This window comes from Staurois parvus, unplaced genomic scaffold (genome assembly GCF_062004578.1).
Source record: "Staurois parvus isolate SC_StPar_1 unplaced genomic scaffold, SC_StPar_1.0 ptg000347l, whole genome shotgun sequence".
Classification (NCBI taxonomy): Eukaryota; Metazoa; Chordata; class Amphibia; order Anura; family Ranidae; genus Staurois; species Staurois parvus.
In genome coordinates, this window is record NW_028318143.1 from 6,712,023 (window position 1) to 6,732,622 (window position 20,600).

The 20,600-nt window shown below is 41.8% G+C and overlaps 1 protein-coding gene across 2 annotated transcripts in view; it reads right to left on the reverse strand.

Moving 5' to 3' along the window:
• COL24A1 (collagen type XXIV alpha 1 chain) overlaps positions 1 to 20,600 on the reverse strand; it is a 384,809-nt gene that overhangs the window by 35,600 nt on the left and 328,609 nt on the right. For both annotated transcript variants that reach the window (XM_089684422.1, XM_089684421.1), the window contains 5 exons: positions 18,990 to 19,043; positions 17,944 to 17,997; positions 11,723 to 11,776; positions 8,317 to 8,424; positions 1,113 to 1,220 (listed from right to left, as the gene is read on the reverse strand). In XM_089684422.1, the coding sequence (XP_089540548.1) occupies positions 1,113 to 1,220; positions 8,317 to 8,424; positions 11,723 to 11,776; positions 17,944 to 17,997; positions 18,990 to 19,043 (378 nt within the window). The remainder of the gene's footprint in view (positions 1 to 1,112; positions 1,221 to 8,316; positions 8,425 to 11,722; positions 11,777 to 17,943; positions 17,998 to 18,989; positions 19,044 to 20,600) is intronic.

Below are 20,600 nucleotides of genomic sequence, written 5' to 3' on the forward strand. Positions count from 1 at the left end.
CGCTGCATCTGGCTACAGAGGGAGTGATTCCATAGGGACAGACAAGCAACCTCCTTAGAGATCCTACTACTGGTGATTTTTCTCTAGCAGTGAAGCAACCTAACTGACATAAGCCTAAGGCAGGCAAACCATATGGACTGAAGGAAAGAAAATTCCTCAAATCCTCCATAAACACTGAATCTCTCTCATGGAGCTATTGTGTCCTGACAGCGGGAGGTTTCTCAGCTGTCAGAATACAATGATCACTGCTTGTGGATATAGCCGGCAGTGGTCGCACGAAAAAAAACAGACAGGCTGGTTGATGGATTGACGTTAGTGCAACCAGCCTGCCCATAAGTGGATCAGAATTTGGCTGGTTCCTGCTGAACCGGACAAATTTAAATCCATCTATGGTTGGCGTAAAGGATTTTAGGGTAGAACATGTAACACGTTCCCACTGCTGCAGCCAATGCCCAACTCCCCCCCACCACCACCACCCCATGACAGCAGTGTGAGGAGAAGTTTCCTGAACTAGCTGTCACGCTCTGCCCACATGGATGCATCATTCATTCACAGAGTCCTTTGCGGATGTCGGCTTGTAGTTCTCAATGAACTACCATGGCACTGTGGAGTGCTGCAGTAGTTCATTCAGTCTTCCAGTCAGTGTTGAACTGTCTGCTCAATCGAGGTGTGATCACACAGATTAAACTGACAGTCTGCTGGAGACCTGCATGCCAGATTGCTGCTGCAACGCTTTACAGGCTTCAAAAACATAAAAAAACAAATGCGCATTTTTTCACCTGCAATAAAATGTGCATTTATTGTTTTTTGTTTAAAGTGAACTTATCCTTTAAGTGTTCACAGGATGGCTATACTGCTCATTTATCACACGATCACCTTTTATACTGTGTGCTCAGTACAGCGCGTTAAATAAAACAAATGTCATTCTGAATTCTTCTGTCTCCCATCCCACAATTGTTCATGTGCCAATGAAACATTACAATAATACTAATGCAGTCATTCAATGAATATTGACACAATGCATGCCTAGTATTTATAAATCAAATGATCAATTTGATATTAATGTAATCATGTACTCCACCATGAAATATACATGCAAGATATTTTATTACCTTAGGTCCTGGTGCTCCTGTGCTGCCTGGGATGCCAAGAATGCCTTTCATCCCCTGTCCACCAGGTAATCCAGCCAGTCCAGGAAGCCCCGGATTGCCCTTTTCCCCCTGCAGAAATGAATGTTCAAAAAGAAACAAAAACATTATTGGTTGACAACATGTTGGCAGCATTCTGGCTAAGCAGTTGACACTGTGGCTTTTGGAGCACTGAGCTCCATGCTATAGTTCCAAAATGTCCCACTATTGTTTTTCATTGGATTTTCTCAGGTGCTCCATTTTCCATTCATAAGGAAAGACGTAGCCCTACTGTAATGCGTGTCTTTGCACAACTGTGGTAGGGCCAGCAGACTGCAAGTCACTCTGAAAACAGGACAAGTGTAAGCAGTGCTATATAAATTAAAAGGTCAGTTGATCTGAAAGTGATATTTTACTTTGTAGATGGAGTCAGGTGGGCTGAGTCAGCCTCTGGATTCTTATTTGTCTTGGATACGCCAACAGTGAGATCTCCCTACCAAACTTTCCAAATCTGTTCCTGCCTACCCGGGGTTTTTGATGTTCATACCCCACAATATATTTGCATTTTCCAGTGCTTCCCATTACATTCTCCATTATGTAAAATAAATGAAAATGAGGAAGACAGAAGGGGAACCCACATAATTGCTGCAACAAGTGTGCAGACTTGAGAACTTAGTGCAGGGATGGCAGGGATGGTGGTAGTCCCTCATTATGAGCACGGCAGCGTTTACGAGCATTTATGGGTTTTGTTGTGCCAGAAAAATGCTCCCAAAAACAGTTTTCTGCTCCTAAATGTGAAACTTGAAAAACGCTACTAGCCTAAAATAGTGTGCATGGACACATAGGGTAACACTTTTTTTTAGTAAGGAGCAGAACAAAAATGCTGATAACAGCTTCTATGAGCTTAAAAAAAACTCTAGTGTGCATGGAGCCTAAGGTTGACTAACCTTTTAACCGCTTCCCATCCACCCTATAGCAAATATACTGCTACAGGGTGGTACAGGTGCACAAAATCATGTATATATACGTGATTTTGCATTTCCAGGTGGGGGGGCGGACGCACCCTACCCGAACCGCCATTCGCGGCCGCGGCTGTCAGTCACTGGGTCCCGACCAGTGATTACTCTCCGGCGCCTGGTGATTGCTGAGGATCTCCGGCAGGGGGAGACCTGTTAGTAAACAAAACAGTTATCCTCCCTGTCAGCTCCTACACAGTGGTTTGAATGGCTGTGCACAGCACAGCCATGCACAGCAGTGTGCTTACAGTGAAGCAAACAGACACTGTCCCCTAGTAAAACACACCCAGCACACAGTTAACCCTTTGATCACCCCAGATGTTAACCCCTTCCTGCCCAGTGCCATTAGTACAGTGTCAGTGCTTTTTATTAGCACTGATCACTGTATTGGTGTCACTGGGGATGTCAGTGATACCAAGTCAGTTCCCCCCCAGTGTCAGAATGCCCACCGCAGTCCCACAGTCCCGCTATAAGTCGCTGATCGCCGCCATTACTAGTAAAAATAAAAAATCCCAGCATATATATTCCCATTTGTATACGATATAACTTTCACGTAAACCAATTAATTTACACGTATTGGGATTTTTTTTTAGCAAAAACATGTAGCAGAATACATGTTGGCCTAAATTTATGACAAAATTAGATTTTTAAAATTTTTTTACTGAACATGTTTAATAGCAAAAAGTCAAAAATATTTTTTTTTTCTAAAAATTGTTGGTCTTTTTTTTTTATAGCGCAAAAAATAAAAACCACACAGGTGTTCAAATACCACCAAAAGAAAGCTCAATTCATGGGAAAAGTGGGAAAAAAAGGACACAAATTTCATCAGGGTGCAGCGTTGCATGACCGCACAATTGTCAGTTAAAGTAACGCAGCGCCGTATCGCAACAAATGGCCTGGTCAGGAATGGGGGTAAATCCTCTGGAGGACAAGTGGTTAATCAAACATAGATTACTTTATTTGTTTATTAGTTATATTTGCTCAAACAGCTCTGACACTTTTCACAACACTTGTCAGAGAGCACTGAAGTGCGATAACATTGGTCCCTGCCCCTGAGGGAGCTCAGAATCTAATGTACACTCATACACTCGTACAGAAAGTCTGTTTTTCAGTGGAACCAAATCAATGTGCCAGTATCTAGAGAAGAATTGTAAGTAATCTTGATGGGAATCAATTTCTATTCAAAATGCAAAAGGTTTCTGCGCTCAGATTAAAAAATATGTACAGTGAAAGCCGCTAACACAGGTAAAAGATACAAAAACCTCAGATTGAATAATACAAAAAGTGTAGCACTATAAAAATAATAATGATAGCTAATGTCCACTATAAATGATAATAATAGATCAAGTCCACCATAAGTGCCTCCAGCCGCTAAAGAAAGAAAGAAAAAGGACCCATTTATCCAATGTGACTGGAGAAAAGAGTGAGCAAAGCAGCTGGATAAGATGTCCGAGTCCACTTAGTTTCTATAGAGAGAACACAGACAGATCCCGTTCTGCTCTATGAGCTGCCAATGTAAATGGACTCCACTGTCCTGACTTCCCCCTGATCCAATAAGCTTAGACAAAAGGGAGTGGATCCCTTTCCTTTTTTTATTTTTTACTGGACTGGATCGGTTTGGAGATAGGCGAGTATAAATGGACACAAGTCCATTTACACAAGCTGGTCAAAAGGAGCGTCGGATCACGTCTGCCTAAAAAACTAACAGGCAGACCTGATCAGACTCTTCGTGTGAAAGGGGCCTTACTGAAAGGTTAGTGGACTCAGAAATGCTCGGAGCTGAGCACTCCCAGGTTCACTGATTGCTGAGCAGATTAAAATTGGGCGCTGGTAATATCAGAGTACTTTAAAGCTTCCTGAATGTCTTTTACTGGATAGCCAGCTACTAGCTGAACAAAATGGTGACAAACTCACAACTCCTGGGGATGTCAAGTCCTTAATGCAATCAGACATTGGTCAGTAACAGTACTAACCACCGAGCCACCATGCTGCCCTTGCTGTTTCCTTTTAACTCGGCACAGAACTGAACTCAACCGCCATGACTCAATCAATAAAGTCAATTAAACACATGAAAATTTGTGAAATATAAATAGCCATATGAAGCTGCCGCACACAGCTCCATGTCTCATACAGATGTGCTGGCAAAGCTGTTAATAAAACTCAGGTTTCCCTTTTATTTTTCAAAAGCTCCAGCTTGGGATTAATTTGGCCTTGTGTGGCAACAAACAATGAAATGGACAGGAAAAAGAAAAAAAAAAAAACTTTTTCCTATCGTATATTTTTATAGATACATCAAACAAGCAAAACATTAAAGAAGAGTCAAATGTATCTGATATTGTTTTATACACATAACATATGAACTATCTGCGTCAGATAAAAAGACAATAAAATCACACTAAGTAAAAGCATGTTTTTATGTCTCCAGTTACAGTCAAGGATGAACATATTAAATTGTCATTTAACAGTTCTTGGAACAGATAATAGAAAGAATATTAGAGACATTTGCTACTTCATTTCCTTTTCTGGAAAGTAAAAAAATGTGGGGAAGAGCTCCAGTTAAGGGAGAATTCAACCAACCCTTTCTGTTGGGGTCATTGTGGGTTTTTATACTTCTGCTTCTCCTTAGAATGCTACTGGGCTATTGGATACTTTCAAAAGATGTCTTTAAATAATACAGAAGTGCTTGGAAAGTCTGACCCTAGCCTTTAACCCTCCATATAACCAAACATTCAACCTAACACCTGAATTTACGCTTGGGGTCTATGTATAAAATGTTTATTGTGCAGAATAATCAGAACGAAAATTGTCGTATCTCCTCTATTGTGTGTTGTTCCAATATCATCAAAGCATATATCTCCAGCACAGGGGCGGACTGACCATTTGGAAACTCGGGCACTGCCTGAGGGCCCGGGGTCAGTAGGGGGCCCCATGAGATGCCCCTGGCACCTTTTTCATAGGCTTTTTTGAGTTTGGGCAAGGACACAGGGGCCCCATGATCCCCTATTGCCCGGGGGCCCCATGAGTTGTCAGTCGGCCCCTGCTCCAGCACACCAAGAATATTGAAAATAACATCCAACTAAAGTGATCACATCACAGCGGTGATAGTGCAACATTTCAGAGCCACTAAAGACCCCTTCTTCAGTCATATGATTTGGTGCAATCACATGCCTGATGAAGGAGTCCTGTGTGGCTCTGAATCATTGCACTTTCACTGCTGTGATGTGATCACTTTATTAACAGTTGGACATTATTTTTAAGATTCATGGTGTGTTGGAGATATATGCTTTGACACCAGTTCCCAGCTACCCATGTACCATGGCCAACTCCAGGAACATGTGCAACAGGACTATTCTATGCGTCTAGCACTGTCTAGGAACCACAATATGTTTTTGTTTCCTGATTGAGGTATTATAGGATAAAAAAAACACAATTATGGCCACTAGGTGGTGCAGGTGATATAGGAACTACACATATTACAGAAAATATGGTACCGTATTTGCCGGCGTATAAGACGACTGGGCGTATAAGACGACCCCCCTACTTTTCCTGCTAAAATGTAGTGTTTGGGCTATACTCGCCGTATAAGACTACCCCTCTTCCAATGCACACCAGTGGGAGGAATAGTGCCCCATCATTGATGTCAGTGGGAGGAATAGTGCCCCATCATTGGTATCAGTGGGAGGAATAGTGCCCCATCATTGGTATCAGTGGAAGGAATAGTGCCCCATCATTGGTATCAGTGGGAGGAATAGTGCCCCATCATTGGTATCAGTGGGAGGAATAGTGCCCCATCATTGATGTCAGTGGGAGGAATAGTGCCCCATCATTGGTATTAGTGGCAGGAATAGTGCCCCATCATTGGCATTAGTGGCAGGAATAGTGCCCTATCATTAGTATCAGTGGAGGAATAGTGCTCCATCATTGGTGTCAGTGGGAGGAATAGTGCCCCATCATTGGTATCAGTGGCAGGAATAGTGCCCCATCATTGGTATCAGTGGGAGGAATAGTGCCCCATCATTGGTATCAGTGGGGGGAATAGGTGCCCCATCATTGGTATCAGTGGCAGGAATGGTGCCCCATCATTGGTATCAGTGGCAGGAATAGTGCCCCATCATTGGTGTCAGTGGGAGGAATAGTGCCCCATCATTGATGTCAGTGGGAGGAATGGTGTCCCATCATTGGTGTCAGTGAGGGGTGGAATAGTGCCCCATCATTGGTGTCAGTGGGGGGTGGAATAGTGCCCCATCGTTGGTGTCAGTGGGGGGGGGGGATAGTGCCCCATCGTTGGTGTCAGTGGGGGGGAGGAATAGTGCCCCATCGTTGGTGTCAGTGGGAGGAATAGTGCCCCATCGTTGGTATCAGTGGGAGGAATAGTGCCCCATCATTGGTATCAGTGACACCAATGATGGGGCACTATTCCTCCCACTGAGACTTGCTGACCCTGTTCTCGTATGGTGCTGCTGCAGCCAGCATATGTGGTTGCAGCAGCACCTCTACACAGAACACTTACCTGCTGCTCCGGCACTCAATTTTCGCGGGGCCGCTCGGCTCCGCCCCCTCGCCGGTGATTGGCCGCCTGTGTGCCTTTCCTGAGCTACAGTTCTGGCGGCCAATCACCGGTGAGGAGGCGGAGCCGAGCAGCCGCACGAACATCCAGTGGCCGAACTGAAGGAGACGCCGCGCTTCCTGGACCGGATCGTTGTGGGACTGGATCCAGGTAAGAGACATCAGCCCCTGCAAACCCCTGTACTTAATGCCGCAGCCCCCCCTAACATGTGTACCGGCGTATAAGACGACCCCCGACTTTTGAGAAGATTTTCAAGGGTCAAAAAGTCGTCTTATACGCCGGCAAATACGGTAATTTTCATCCAGATTGTGCGGACCTTTGTCATATCCAGACATAGACCCTTTAAAGTCCCAGCTAACATTTAGATTTATCCTCTAATTCACCTTTACTGAACCATTTTACTCAAAGAAACCCCTAAAATAATTTTCAGGGCTTGGGAAACCCTTACTAATAGCAATTCAGGGGTCAATGGGAAGAATTCCCCTTACAGTGGTGGTCAGAATACCAGCTAAAAAGATCATTGGTGTCATGCTGCTGACTTTGCTAAGTGGCACTGGCAATGGAACCAGACACCATCAAATATGAGACGAATCAACCGTTGTTCATGGAGCCCCTAGTAACCTCTGGAGGAACCCTGGTAGAGGATGGCTGGTCTAATGGCTGCATACAGGACTACCTCTCTTAAATCCCAATGGCCTAACAAAGCAGCAGGAGAGCAAAGAGAAGGTGAGCATAAGCTGCTGTTGGAGCTTTCACAGGCAAAGCACAGGTTCACGTTAACATAGTTACATAGTTAGTCTGGCTGTAAAAAGACAGAAGTCCATCCAGTAATAACCATTTAAAACCATTTAACCATTCAAGCTCAATTTCTGAAACTACAAAGATGGGCAATAATCAAATTAGCTCATCTCCTAAACCAGAAAGTAAATTTTCTGTAGGGTTCATCTACAGACAAGGTTGAGCAATGCTATGTTTGTGCCCACGGCACCAGTGAATCATCCTTACTGTCACATAAAGCACAGCCAAATATCCTAGTGGTTTCAAAAAGAAGCAGAACTGACCACACACACAATTCCTCAGGACTGTTAGAGACATGAAAACACAAGACCAATATTCTGTTTAAGGCTAGGTTCACACCTATGCAGTTTGCGTTTGATCCGTTTCTGCAGTGCTATTTGCGGTGCCCATGCATTTTTGCTACATTTGTTATGCATTTTGCATTTTTTTGTTGCTAGGCAGATTAAAACTAATCAAAAACACAGCAAAAACACACTACGTGCTTTTCTGCAGTGTCTCCAATGAAGTCTATAGAACCAAAAACGCAATGTTTTGCATTTAAAAAAGTCTGTGACCCTTTCCAGAAAACGCACCGGGTGAAAACACGGAGATGTGAACGTATCCCATAGGAAATCATGTTAAATGGACTGTAGTGTATTTCTGCAAAACGCTGCGGAAAATGCTAAGGTGTGAACCTAGACGTAGTGAAATAGTTGTTATGCTTTCTGAAATTACCTTAAGGTTATGCTAATTCACCAGTTTAAATGCAACCAATGCTTAGCAGATTGTCCCCCTTCATGCACACATCTCATAAGGTATGAATACTTACAGGTAGTCCAGGTTTTCCAAGTAAACCAGGCTTTCCAGGGAATCCGATCACAGAGTCAGAGCCGGGGAAACCATTTGCACCTCTAAGTCCTGGTGGACCTTGTTTTCCCTAAAACATAAACTTATCGTCTTATGGGGGGGAACTTGGCCTTTGGCTATCATAAACTTTTCAGATGCTGTGACTAATGACCAATAAATACAATTCCTACATCACAGTGTACCTTAATTTAAAGGAAATGTATGGTTTCTTTCATATATCATCTTATACATACATGCAATTATGGACTTTTTTAGAAACCAATCAATTCATCATCATTCCAATGTATTTATATGGTACAAACCTGTCTTTTATTGATGAATAATGTAAATCAATGTTCTTATATAAATACAATATATACATCACTTTGTCAATTTTTACAACACCTTGAAACCCAACTGTCAGGCAGTCCTTCTTGATGTACAGTGGCCCCAATATCATCACATCTTTGCATCAATACACTGTTAATGATGGGTGCCATTGTGACCCCCTGAGTATTCACAGTATCTGTTCTGTTTTATAGGTTGAGCAAAGCTGCATATTATTTAACAAAGACTGAGGATACCTTGTGAAAGGAACAAAGTACTCCAGAGGCAAGCTTGAAGGTATTGCAGCCTAAATTGCTGTTTTTTTTTCTTCTAACCCAGCTGGGGAACCGTATAACAAATAAATTAGTTCAAAGTTGGGTATTAATTTTAATCTCAATCTCTTAAAATTTTCATAATATACAGTTAGGTGTATTTGGATACAGGCACAATTTGTTCTTCGGATATTTACCAAAACATATTCAAGCTATAGTTATATAATGGACATGGGCTGGAAGTGCACACTCTCAGGTTTAATTTGAGGGTATGTACATCCAAACTGGAGGAAGGGTTTAGGAATTACAGCTCTTAAGAGTAGTCATCCTCCCTTTTTCAACAGACCAAAAGTAATTGGACAATTGTATATAATCATAAATAAAATGTTTGTAACATTTGTAATATTTTGTTGAGAATCCTTTACTGGCAATGACTGCCTGAAGTCTAGAACCCATGGACATTACCTCAAATAGAACCCATGGACATTACCTCAAATTAAACCTGAGAGTGTGCACTTTCAGCCCATATCCATTATATAACTATAGCTTGAATATGTTTTGGTAAATACCTGAAAAAAAGCTAAAATTGTGCCTGTGTCCAAATATATATGGACCTAACTGTACATTTTGCAATCACATTGTGCAGTCCATTTTCATTGTCATGTGTTCCTCGCTTAATTAACAACCACTGCCGTGAGCGTCTGGTTCTCCATCAAGTGGAAAAAAAATGACAATCAGGCAGGATTTTTAATGCAGAAAAGACATGCATGGGGTTGATTTACTAAAACTGGAGAGTACAAAATCTGGTGCAGCGCTACATAGAAACCAATCAGCTTCCAGGTTTTTTGTCAAAGCTTAATTGAACAAGCTGAAGTTAGAAGCTGATTGGCTACCATGCATGGCTACACCAGATTTTGGTCTCCCCAAGTTTTAGTAAATCAACCCCTATGTTTCTTCTGCATTAAAGTTTTTTACCTGCCTGTCTGCACTGCTCAGTGAGCAATTTCAGCATCTGCAAAGATGAATGAACTCCAGCATATGCACATCAAAGCTGTCATGTCAGGCCGGGCAATCAAAACAGCTGAAGACTGAGAATTCGGAAGAGGACTAGCCAAGATGTTAGTGACTATTGAGGGATTTTCGGGCCATTGCACCACTGGAGTAGAGGTGAGTATAGTTCTGCTTTAAGTAAATTCTACACAGGGTGTATGCCCTAATGTGTTGATCTTCATACTTATTCAAAGCCAGTGATCCAAAAATTATGTAAATCAGAGTATAACAGTCAGGCATTTAGCATTTTTAGAAGGCGGTCAGCCCCCAAATGTTTTGACAGGTTTGCATTACCAAAGTATTGCCCTGAGCTACTGTGGATGTCTACCGGAAAAACATTCAATTTTTTTGTAACGTAACTATATAGCCCTCATCAATATCATTGTAAAATATTAAAACTTTTTTGTTATTTTTATAGAGTAGGGAAGGTTTAAAACCCATGAGCTTTTTTTTTTGTCTGTGTCTCTTTCAAGAGATTTCCCTTCACATCCTGTCCTCTAAAACACAACAGGTTAGAAAATTAAATAGTTCCAATTTGAGGTTAATCTTTTCTAGCTTTGATTTGCAAGGGATGGTTCTAAATTGTATTTTTTTTAAATGTGAAAATAAACACCTTGCAAAAAATGTTTAAATCATACGTTAAGTTAAAATTGCATTTACCTATGGAGCAATGTTACGCAAGTGATTTTGTAGCAGCTACTCATAAGCATCTTTCTTGAAGGAACCGGCCACTGAAGGTGTTTTAAAGATTTCAGTGACTTGTGGCTGAGCAATTGAATTTTAGCAATGTCTACAGCTACAAGATAAGCCAACTTCAGAATCGACTCCATTTATCCCATGCAGCTGCAGAACACCACGTCACACCAGTGATCTGTAGGCCTCATGCACACTGGACGCTTTTACAGCTGCCTTTTTTGGCTTCTGGCATTTTTTTCTGCAGCCAGTAAACTCCCTAGCATGTTATCCTATGTATTCATGCACACATAGACTTTTATCAGCGTTTTTTGATAGGGACGTTTTCAGGCTGGAAAAAAAAGCTCCAAACTACTGTGTTTGAAGAAGAATTTTTCAGCTGTAAAAACACTCTAACGTTGCAAACAGTGGCTATCTGGTGTTTATGAGTGTTTTTGAGCCTCAAGCTTTTTTGAGAGTATAGTTTTGCTTAAAAACGCTTAAAAAAAAAACTGAAAAAAAAATAAAGAAGCTGAAAAATGCTAAAAACCACTGAAAAACTCTAATGCAAAAACAAGACAAAACTCAAGTTTTTAGCACAGCATTCTACAGCTAACACTACTGGCAATTGTTTAACATCCAGTGTGCATGAGACCGTGTCCAGCCACAGCAGCAAAACTGTAGCAAGCTACAAATCACCAAAATAATTGCTGATTCAATCTGTCTCTGCTACAAAATCACTTATCTGGGGTCTGAAGGGAGAGAAGAGCCCATTACTTCCCGAAGAAAATCAACTACCTGTTTCCCAAAGGCTTTCGCCCGTGGGTCTGTCCAAATCAGATAAAAGAACGAGCTAACAATCCTACAGATAAATCACATTCACTTTTAAGGCTGCTGGAAAAATCTATGAAATAGAGAACATCTGGCATTAATATAACATCTGCCTGCTGGGACTGCGCACAGCCTTGTGGTATCACAGCTGATAATAAATGGACGTCCAGCATGGATGAATTCAAATGATTCTAAAGCTGAGATATCTTCTGCTAGTAAAATACCAAAGCTACTCACAGGAATTCCCGACTTGCCAGGTGGTCCTCTTAATCCTTTCTTCCCCTTAGCGCCCTAAAATAGAAATGTTTATAAAGTTAAGTCAACCAAAGATTCACACCCTTTAAATCTTACAGCAGCTCAGCACAGCAGAGAACACAGACAGAAATTATTGGTGGCAAGTACAAGTAGGATGTTATTTTCAAATATTAGAATTCCAAATTATTACAGTCTTCGTTCAGTAGATGCTGGTAAGGCTAAGTCACCAATTGCCCCTGAAGGCTCCAGCAAGAAAATCTTTAAACCTGTGTTCCCAGTACCAGGGGCGGACTGACAACTCATGGGGCCCCCAGGCAATAGGGGAACATGGGGCCCCTGTGTCCTTGCCCAAACTAAAAAAAGCCTATGAAAAAGGTACCAGGGGCATCTCATGGGGCCCCCTACTGACCTCGGGACCTCGGGCAGTGCCCGAGTTTTCAAATGGTCAGTCCGCCCCTGCCCAGTACTGCCCACTCCCTGTTGCATTCTTGCTTAGCACTCAAAGATTGGCAAGAATCTTTGTGCTGCAGCAGAAGTGAGAGTTAATGATTTGGGCAGCAAAGACAAACTTTGGAAGATCCCATAAAAGGATGTATATAAATACATAGCAGTTTACCATATCATAAAGAAGGTACCTGCGTTAGTTTTCTTTTTTCAGAATTTTTTTCTTTTACTTTTACAAGGTAATCCTGTAAACAACACTTTTCCTGTCCTTGGGTGGCAAGCTACATTCACTCCTCCACTGTATCTATGGAAAAGCCATGTTTGTCACCCAGGCTGGACTTCAAACATGTCTGCCTTTGTTCATTAACTCTACATGGTGGAATGGAGAGGGTGGCCTGACTTTTTTTGAGCAGTCACTTGATTAATATTTTTTCACTTGATATTTTTTCACTTGATATATATATATATATATATATATATATATATATATATATATATATATATATATATATTTCACGGACAAAAAATCTTTTTGGTGTTTTCTGTGGACTTTCACTATTAATTTTTATTGATTTTTATTAATATTAATTATTAATTTTATAATTTTTTTTATTATGATGCACTTTATGTATTGATGGTGTGTAGAGGTCTATGTTTGCGCTGGTTTATTCATTATTTATTGTGGTTTGTGTTTTTTGCACAGTGCACAGCAGCAGTATAGAACCTGTGGGAATCTGTTGGCGCAGGAATAATAGTTTATATATAAATTTTTTGTTGGACTTCAAACATGTCTGCCTTTGTTCATTAACTCTACATGGTGGAATGGAGAGGGTGGCCTGAGAGCCCGATGTCCTCTTGCGGGCCCTGTGCTCACTGCCCGGCACCATAGAGCTCGATTGGTATTTGACATTGAACACCAGAATTGGCAGGTCCGCCACTGGCGCCCTGTGCTTTTCACAGATGAAAGCAGGTTCACCCTGAGTACATGTGACAGACTTGAAAGGGTCTGGAGAGGCCATGGAGAATGTTATGCTGCCTATAACATAGTTTAGCATAACCGTTTTGGTGGTGGGTCAGTGATGGTCTGGGGAGGCATATCCATGGAGGGACAGACAGACCTCTACAGGCTAGACCAGCAATGGGCAAACTACGGCCCGGCGGACCTTTTAATCCGGCCCGCGGAGCGTGGCAAACATCGGCTGTCAGAATGTGTGTAGGCGGGGCAGCGTGAGGAATGTGAGGGGAGCTTGGCTCCTCTCACAGTCCGCCCTGAAGACCGGAACGGCGCGGGAACACGGCGAGAGGAATGCGCAGAGCAAAGGTAAGTGAATTGACACAGGGGGGACTTGGCTTACTACTTGGGGGGGAATAGTACTGTGGGGGATGAAATACTATATGAGGGATGAATTAATATGGGGGATGAATTAATATGGGGGATGAATTACTATAGGGGGGATGAATTACTATAGGGGGGATGAATTACTATAGGGGGGATGAATTACTATGGGGGATGAATTACTTTATGGGGGATGAATTACTATGGGGGATGAATTACTATATGGGGGATGAATTACTATGGGGGATGAATTACTATATGGGGGATGAATTACTATGGGGGATGAATTACTATATGGGGGATGAATTACTATATGGGGGATGAATTACTATGGGGGATGAATTACTATATGGGGGATGAATTACTATGGGGGATGAATTACTATATGGGGGATGAATTACTATGGGGGATGAATTACTATATGGGGGATGAATTACTATGGGGGATGAATTACTATATGGGGGATGAATTACTATGGGGGATGAATTACTATATGGGGGATGAATTACTATGGGGGATGAATTACTATATGGGGGATTAATTACTATGGGGGATGAATTACTATATGGGGGATGAATTACTATGGGGGATGAATTACTATATGGGGGATGAATTACTATGGGGGATGAATTACTATATGGGGGATGAATTACTATGGGGGATGAATTACTATATGGGGGATTAATTACTATGCTTACTATGGGGGAATATTACTATACTTACTATGGATGACACATACACATCATTCATCTACTCTTGGTCCGGCCCCCGGGTCCAATATATGAACCCATTGCGGCCCTCAAGTCAAAAAGTCTGCCCACCCCTGAGCTAGACGATGGCACTCTAACTGCCATTAATCATCGGGATGAAATCCTTGGACCTATTGTCAGACCCTACACTGGTGCAGTGAGTCCTGGGTTCCTCCTGGTGCACGACAATGTCCGGCCTCATGTGAGGATAGTATGCAGGCATTTCCTGGAGAATGAAGGAATTGATACCATTGAATGGCCCCCACGCTCCCCTGACCTAAATCCAATAGAACGCCTCTGGGATATCATGTTTCGGTCCATACGATGCTGCCAGGTTACACCTCAGACTGTCCAGGAGCTCAGTGATGCCCTGGTCCAGATCTGGGAGGAAATCCGTCATCTCATTAGAGATGTCAGGCATGCATACAAGCACATGGGGCCATACAAACACTACCATTTTGAGTTACTGCAGTGAAATTTCAGTAAAATGGACTAGCCTGCTGAATAATTTTTTCACTTTGATGGAAATGAAAATAATCAACCTACAGAGGACTGAATTCAAAGACACTCCGAAAACCAAACGATGGGGCATCCTTACGTTCCTAACACATTGCCCAGTCCATATCAGTATAGATATCCAGCATGATAATTTTCCCCATTGAGATCTGATGTGTTTTCAAAGTGTTTCTTGAATTTTTTTGAGCAGTGTACAAAATCTAAAACTGTATTGAATTAATAAGTATAAAATATTTCTAATGTTTAAATTGCACCTTTTTGCGAAAATCAAACATGCAAAATTGTAAATAAGCATTTTATTTTAAAAATCTGGAGGTTATAATTTCCATTTACAGCTGAGTTTGTAAAAGACTCCCCAAACCATACATTTTCTGAAAGCACATGACCCGTAGAATAAAAACATTTGCTACAGATTTTTTTGGCCCTGCAATATTTTCAAATGTTTATCAAATCACTATTTTCAGAAAAATACACCAAAATCATTTTACACTAAAACAGAGTTTATTATGATTCAGTGATGAATGATCACAAGAGTGATCAGTACTGATTGCTCACTGTGTTCATTCAGGAAGGTGTTGACAAACATCACATGTTTACCAGCCCCCCCGCTCTCCATCCTGATACCTATCTTACCCATCTCCCGCTTCAGCAGGTGGAAGAGGGAGAAGGAGAACCTGGCCAGCACTTCTGCAGGGGGAAGCGGGTTCCAGGGGATCAGTGCTGCTAGGGGGTAGGGGCGTTCTGGGTAGGAGAGCCATGGAGGGGAATATATTTATCACGTTTGTTCACGTTGAGGCTCCCCTGCAGTGGCTGAAGCAAGAAGGATGGGTAGAAGGGAAGTCAGCCAGCAGCACTGCAGGTCAGGGGAGCTGGGGTATTAGTGAGGGTGGAGGGGTTCAGTACGAGGGGGGGGGGGGCAGAGCAGCCAGGGAGATTTATTTGCAGAGTTGCACTCCCCTGTGGCTGCCCTGCAGCACGAGAATCTGGAGGGAGAGGAGAATAAGCCGGAAGCTGCATGGGAGACACAGGGCAGAGCAGCAGCAGCAATGTTGGGGGGGTGACATTTAGTTGCAATCATTGGATTTTCAGCTACTGATCACAGCTATTGGTTTGTTCAGCAGAGCCCGCTGAACAGCTTTTCTACAGGTTCTTGAGGTCATTGAAGTGATCGTGAGCTTATAACAAAAGGAGGAATGCCACGCCAGTACGGCGTACTGACCTGGCCAGCTGGAAGCGGTTCTGTGGCCAGTACCCCGTACTGACCTGGCAACGAACAGTCACCTAGCCATAAAACAGCAGAGTTCCATAAAAGGCAAAAGGACAAAGCCTTGGAGGAACTCAATGCGAAGAAAGAGAGCAAATTGGCTTCCGTTGGACCAAAGTGCACTGCCCAACCTCCTAATTATTGTAAACTAAAGGTTCAAGTCAGAACCGCAGCATCAGATTTCTCTAACCATACGGAACACACTCTCTCAAATTTAGAGGGACATCCTCTACTATTCTAAGTGGCCTTGTACAACAAAAGGGCACCATTTACAACTGACTTCCACCTATTTAGGGTCGGTGGTGCAGGGGATTTCCAATGAAGGACAATGACCTTCCTAACGTAATAGAGCAAGGTACCCAGCAATGTTCTGTTTGCTTTCCTAAAGGCCAAGGAGTGAACAAAGCCCAGCAAACAGGGGGCCAATCTCCTGGGGCACCTGAACAGTCATTATTGCATGGAACCTGCCCCCAGTAGTCAAGATTTTAAGAAAATCTGCATTTAAGCTGAAACAGCTCCAACATGTTAATTTCACTTTACGTTAAAATCTGCATATAGATTTAACTTTAGATTACACATAGCATAAGGAATGCATCTTTCACTTCATGTAGTCACTTCTGTTGTTTATTATCACAAGATTTTAAGTAATGTTCCACAATATATAAAATGATACTGTGTACCATCCCAGCATGTAGGAATTCCTGAAAACCATAATGCATGTCATGTGGTGACACGCAGAGGTGTCATTGGATCACATTTTCACAGTAGGGTTTATGGTTCTATTGCAATAATAGTTTGATAATAATATGATGTGATAGTTACAGGAGGATGTTTTGGAAAGTTATTCATCATCATGACAGAAAAAAACCCTCAGACAGATCAAACATGAAAATGAAGTGACAAGAATCTGCTTCATCTCTCCTTTAAAGTATATCTAAACCCAAGAACAAAAATGTAATATACTGCAGCTTACCAGCTCTTAGATGTGGTGGCTGCATTAATTTTCTTCCTTTCAGGTCTTTTCCCTTTATCCTTACCCTGCGATCCTGCCAGTAGCACACTTCCTTTGCAAGGTTGACAACGTTTACTCACTGTACTATATCTATGTAGTGAAATCTTTGACTTTCTAGGACAAGGAGGAAATTTACTATAACTGGATCACTCCGAATCTGGTACAACTGTACATGGTAGCAAATCAGCTTCAGCTTGTTCAGTTAAGCTTTGGCAATAAAACCTCAAAGCTGATTGGTTTCTATGCAGAGCTGCACCAGATTTAGCACTTTCCAGTTTTAGTAAATAATGTCTGAAGTGTATTAGGACTACAGAACACCCCCTCACCTCATCTCCATAACACAGTGGGGATGTGCTCTGTAGTCCACAATGGAGATCTACTTTGGATGCATATGTGCTGCATGTGGGTATTACATGAGCAGCAAGAGCAATAAGTATGGGGTTTAATAATATCATCTGGTGCAGTACACTCCTGCTTGCAGCGCATGGGATCTTTGCAAAGTTCACTGAATATATCATTTACATTTAGCTAAATCCTGGTACAGTGTATTCCATATATATAACCCCGGCACATACATATACAGAGTGGACCTATCTTAGAGCTTTGGTTTTAAGCTCAAGTAACAAGGAAAGACAGTGAAGTTTGGAAAGTTTTGTCCATGGGTCACGCAGACAAGATGATGACCCATAATTTTGATTTCACATCCTCTGGTTTGCATATGAAGAAAACAGTAATAAATCATTTTTGTGCCTCAGCCATCTAACCATTACATGTACGGGTCTGATATGTTACAGTATATTATTCCATTCCGCACCAGCATGATCATGATGGATGCAAACCTTAATGCTAATATTAAAGGTGGAACGTAACATCTCTACTTACTGTTGGTCCTCGCTCTCCTTTTTGCCCCTGTTCACCCGTCACACCTGGTTCACCCTATAAGTAACATTTGAACATTACACACAGTTAAAGAGATTTGGAATAGTTTGTGAAGATGAAAACATAAAAACTTAAAAGAATAAAAATCACAGTACATACATGCATCAATGACTAGAAAAGTGTATGTAAACCCAACCAAAGAACTTCTCTTAGGCTACGTTCACACTAGCGTTGTGTGCAGGCAGCAGAGAGGCGTTTGGGAAGCATTTTTACCGCTTCCCAAATGCCTTTGCCAATTCTGCACATTACAGCACATGGTGCTGTTCTAACGGGAGCGTTTGCGTAGCGTTGCGTTGCGGCAAAACGGACGCCTCTGGTCCAGTCAAGAGGTGTTGAAGCCTCCTATTCTCATCTATGGTGCCGCTCCGCAAACACCCGGCTGGCGGTAACACCACTCAAACTGCATTATAGGCATTTGTCGGGCATTATTAACGCTCGGCAAATGCCTAGCAACCCTCCGCTAAACCGCGCATGCGGCATTTGCGGAGCGTTAAAAAATGCGTTTGGCAAGCGTTGGTAAAACAGCCAAGTGTGAACAAGCCCTTATTGTTATTCTCTTATTGCTCCCTGTTGGCCATGACAGAGATTCAGAGCTGTTCTGTGTCCTGTGCATACTTCTGCTGTTATCTCAGAGAATCTAATTAGCCCTCCTAGTGTGTATCTTGGACTATACAGAAATAGCATCTATTTTGCAAAAAATAGCATAGGAAAAGAGCTTGAGTAGTTTAGCGAAAGACAACGGGGCAGGGCTGACACCCATCAGTCCACAAAAATGCTGTGAGGTGTTGGTAGAATAGCATGTACTGAGGAAGGAATGCAGCTTCTTCTTCAGCAGGTATCAATACACCTGAGACAATACAAATCCTGTTCTGATGTAAAATCCCTACATTGTCCAGGAAAAAATTGCTGTTGTTTCCAAAAAAATGGCAAAAGTCATACTGAAATAACATGGCATGTGGGCATCTGAAATACCCAGTGGATATACTTACTGGTGCCCCTTGCTGACCGATTGCTCCTCTTGGTCCAACAACACCTACAATGCCCTAAGATAAGACCACATTTAACCATTCTGTTAATGTTTTCATATAACAAAGTAAAGGATGCTGTATCATCATTAAAGCATGTGTAAGCCACTGTTATGGCAATGAGAATATTGTGCAATATTTAAGAGTGACTTAAAATAATTTTTCAGTTTTAGCTGGGCAGTGAGTTAAAGGATCCAAACACCCTTTATTTTATTTTATTTTTTTTTTAACTGTATACATCCAATTGATTCTTGACTCTCAGTCTGTATTATTATTTTAAATCCTTTGTTTCCAATTATACATTGTATATACATGAGGGCCATCATAATTGCTCTTTGGATAAGCAGGCTGTGCTTCCCGTTTAGCAGTACTTAGCTATGGTTGTGTCATTCTTGCCATTCATGTCTACCAGAGAGCTCTACCTGATTAGAAGAAATGCACTCTCTAGGTGGCTGTGGGCTGATTTAATAAATTAATTAAAAAATTTGAATATTCACATCAATTAACCAATCATGCAAAAAGCATCTGCACATGATTGGGTATTTAAAATGAACAGGAACTTACTTTTCAAATGATTGGATAGTTTAAGAGAAATATTCACAAAATATTTTAATGAAGATTCTCAACTCCTTTAGTAAATTGGTCTCAATATCATGCAGTTGTTTTTCAGGGAAATGGAAGGAAATGTAGGGAAATTCAAATCCAAAAATCTATTTATGTAGCACAATTATGGAAATATAATACAGCAAGCATTTCTCCACTAAACACTGCTATCAGTAAAGCTAAATAAGTACATTTCCAGGGCGCTGAACAAAAAATAACTAACAGATTCCTCCATCCACACAAGCGAGGTGGATGGAGGAATCCCCCCACTAGATCATGGTATTCTGAGAGTGGGGCCCAATATATACTGATCAGTAGCTGCAGCCGATGTTTGAGAAAAAAAGATGTTTGAGACAAACAGCATCATGTCAGCAGACGTACCTAGTGGCATAAAACTGTCTTTAGCCTGCCTGCTCTTCATAGTATACTGGCAGATGTTTTAGGGCTTGTGGAGAACTAATTCATATGACACTTATTTTTAAAGTGTCTACAAAGCTACACATCTGTGCTGTCAATCAATTTTTCTCCCATTTTTATTAAAAGTGTACTTCAGGCTTAAAACTAAAATACATAGATGAAATACAATGGGGACTGCCATACGCTGATACAAATTTGGCTTGTCCCTGATGACCTGGCTGAATTTCTATCCGTGTCTGGCCAACTTAATTATTCCATGCTGTAGCCTGCCAGCCAGCACAGTTTAAGCTTTGGCCAGGGCAGGACGATTTGGCAGACCGATGCAGGTATGGGCAGGCAGCTCTAGGTTCCTCCACTTTATACATACATCAACCCCCCTCTACCTTTCCTTAGATCATTGTTTCATAAAACAATGGGCCGAAAACCAAATTGGCTGTGTTGTGATGGGTCGACACACAGTGGTGTTTTAAATGTAGCTGAGTTTGTCCAAGCACAAAATCAATGGCAAGTGATACAGTATGGCACTATTATTATTATTATACAGTGTTTATATAG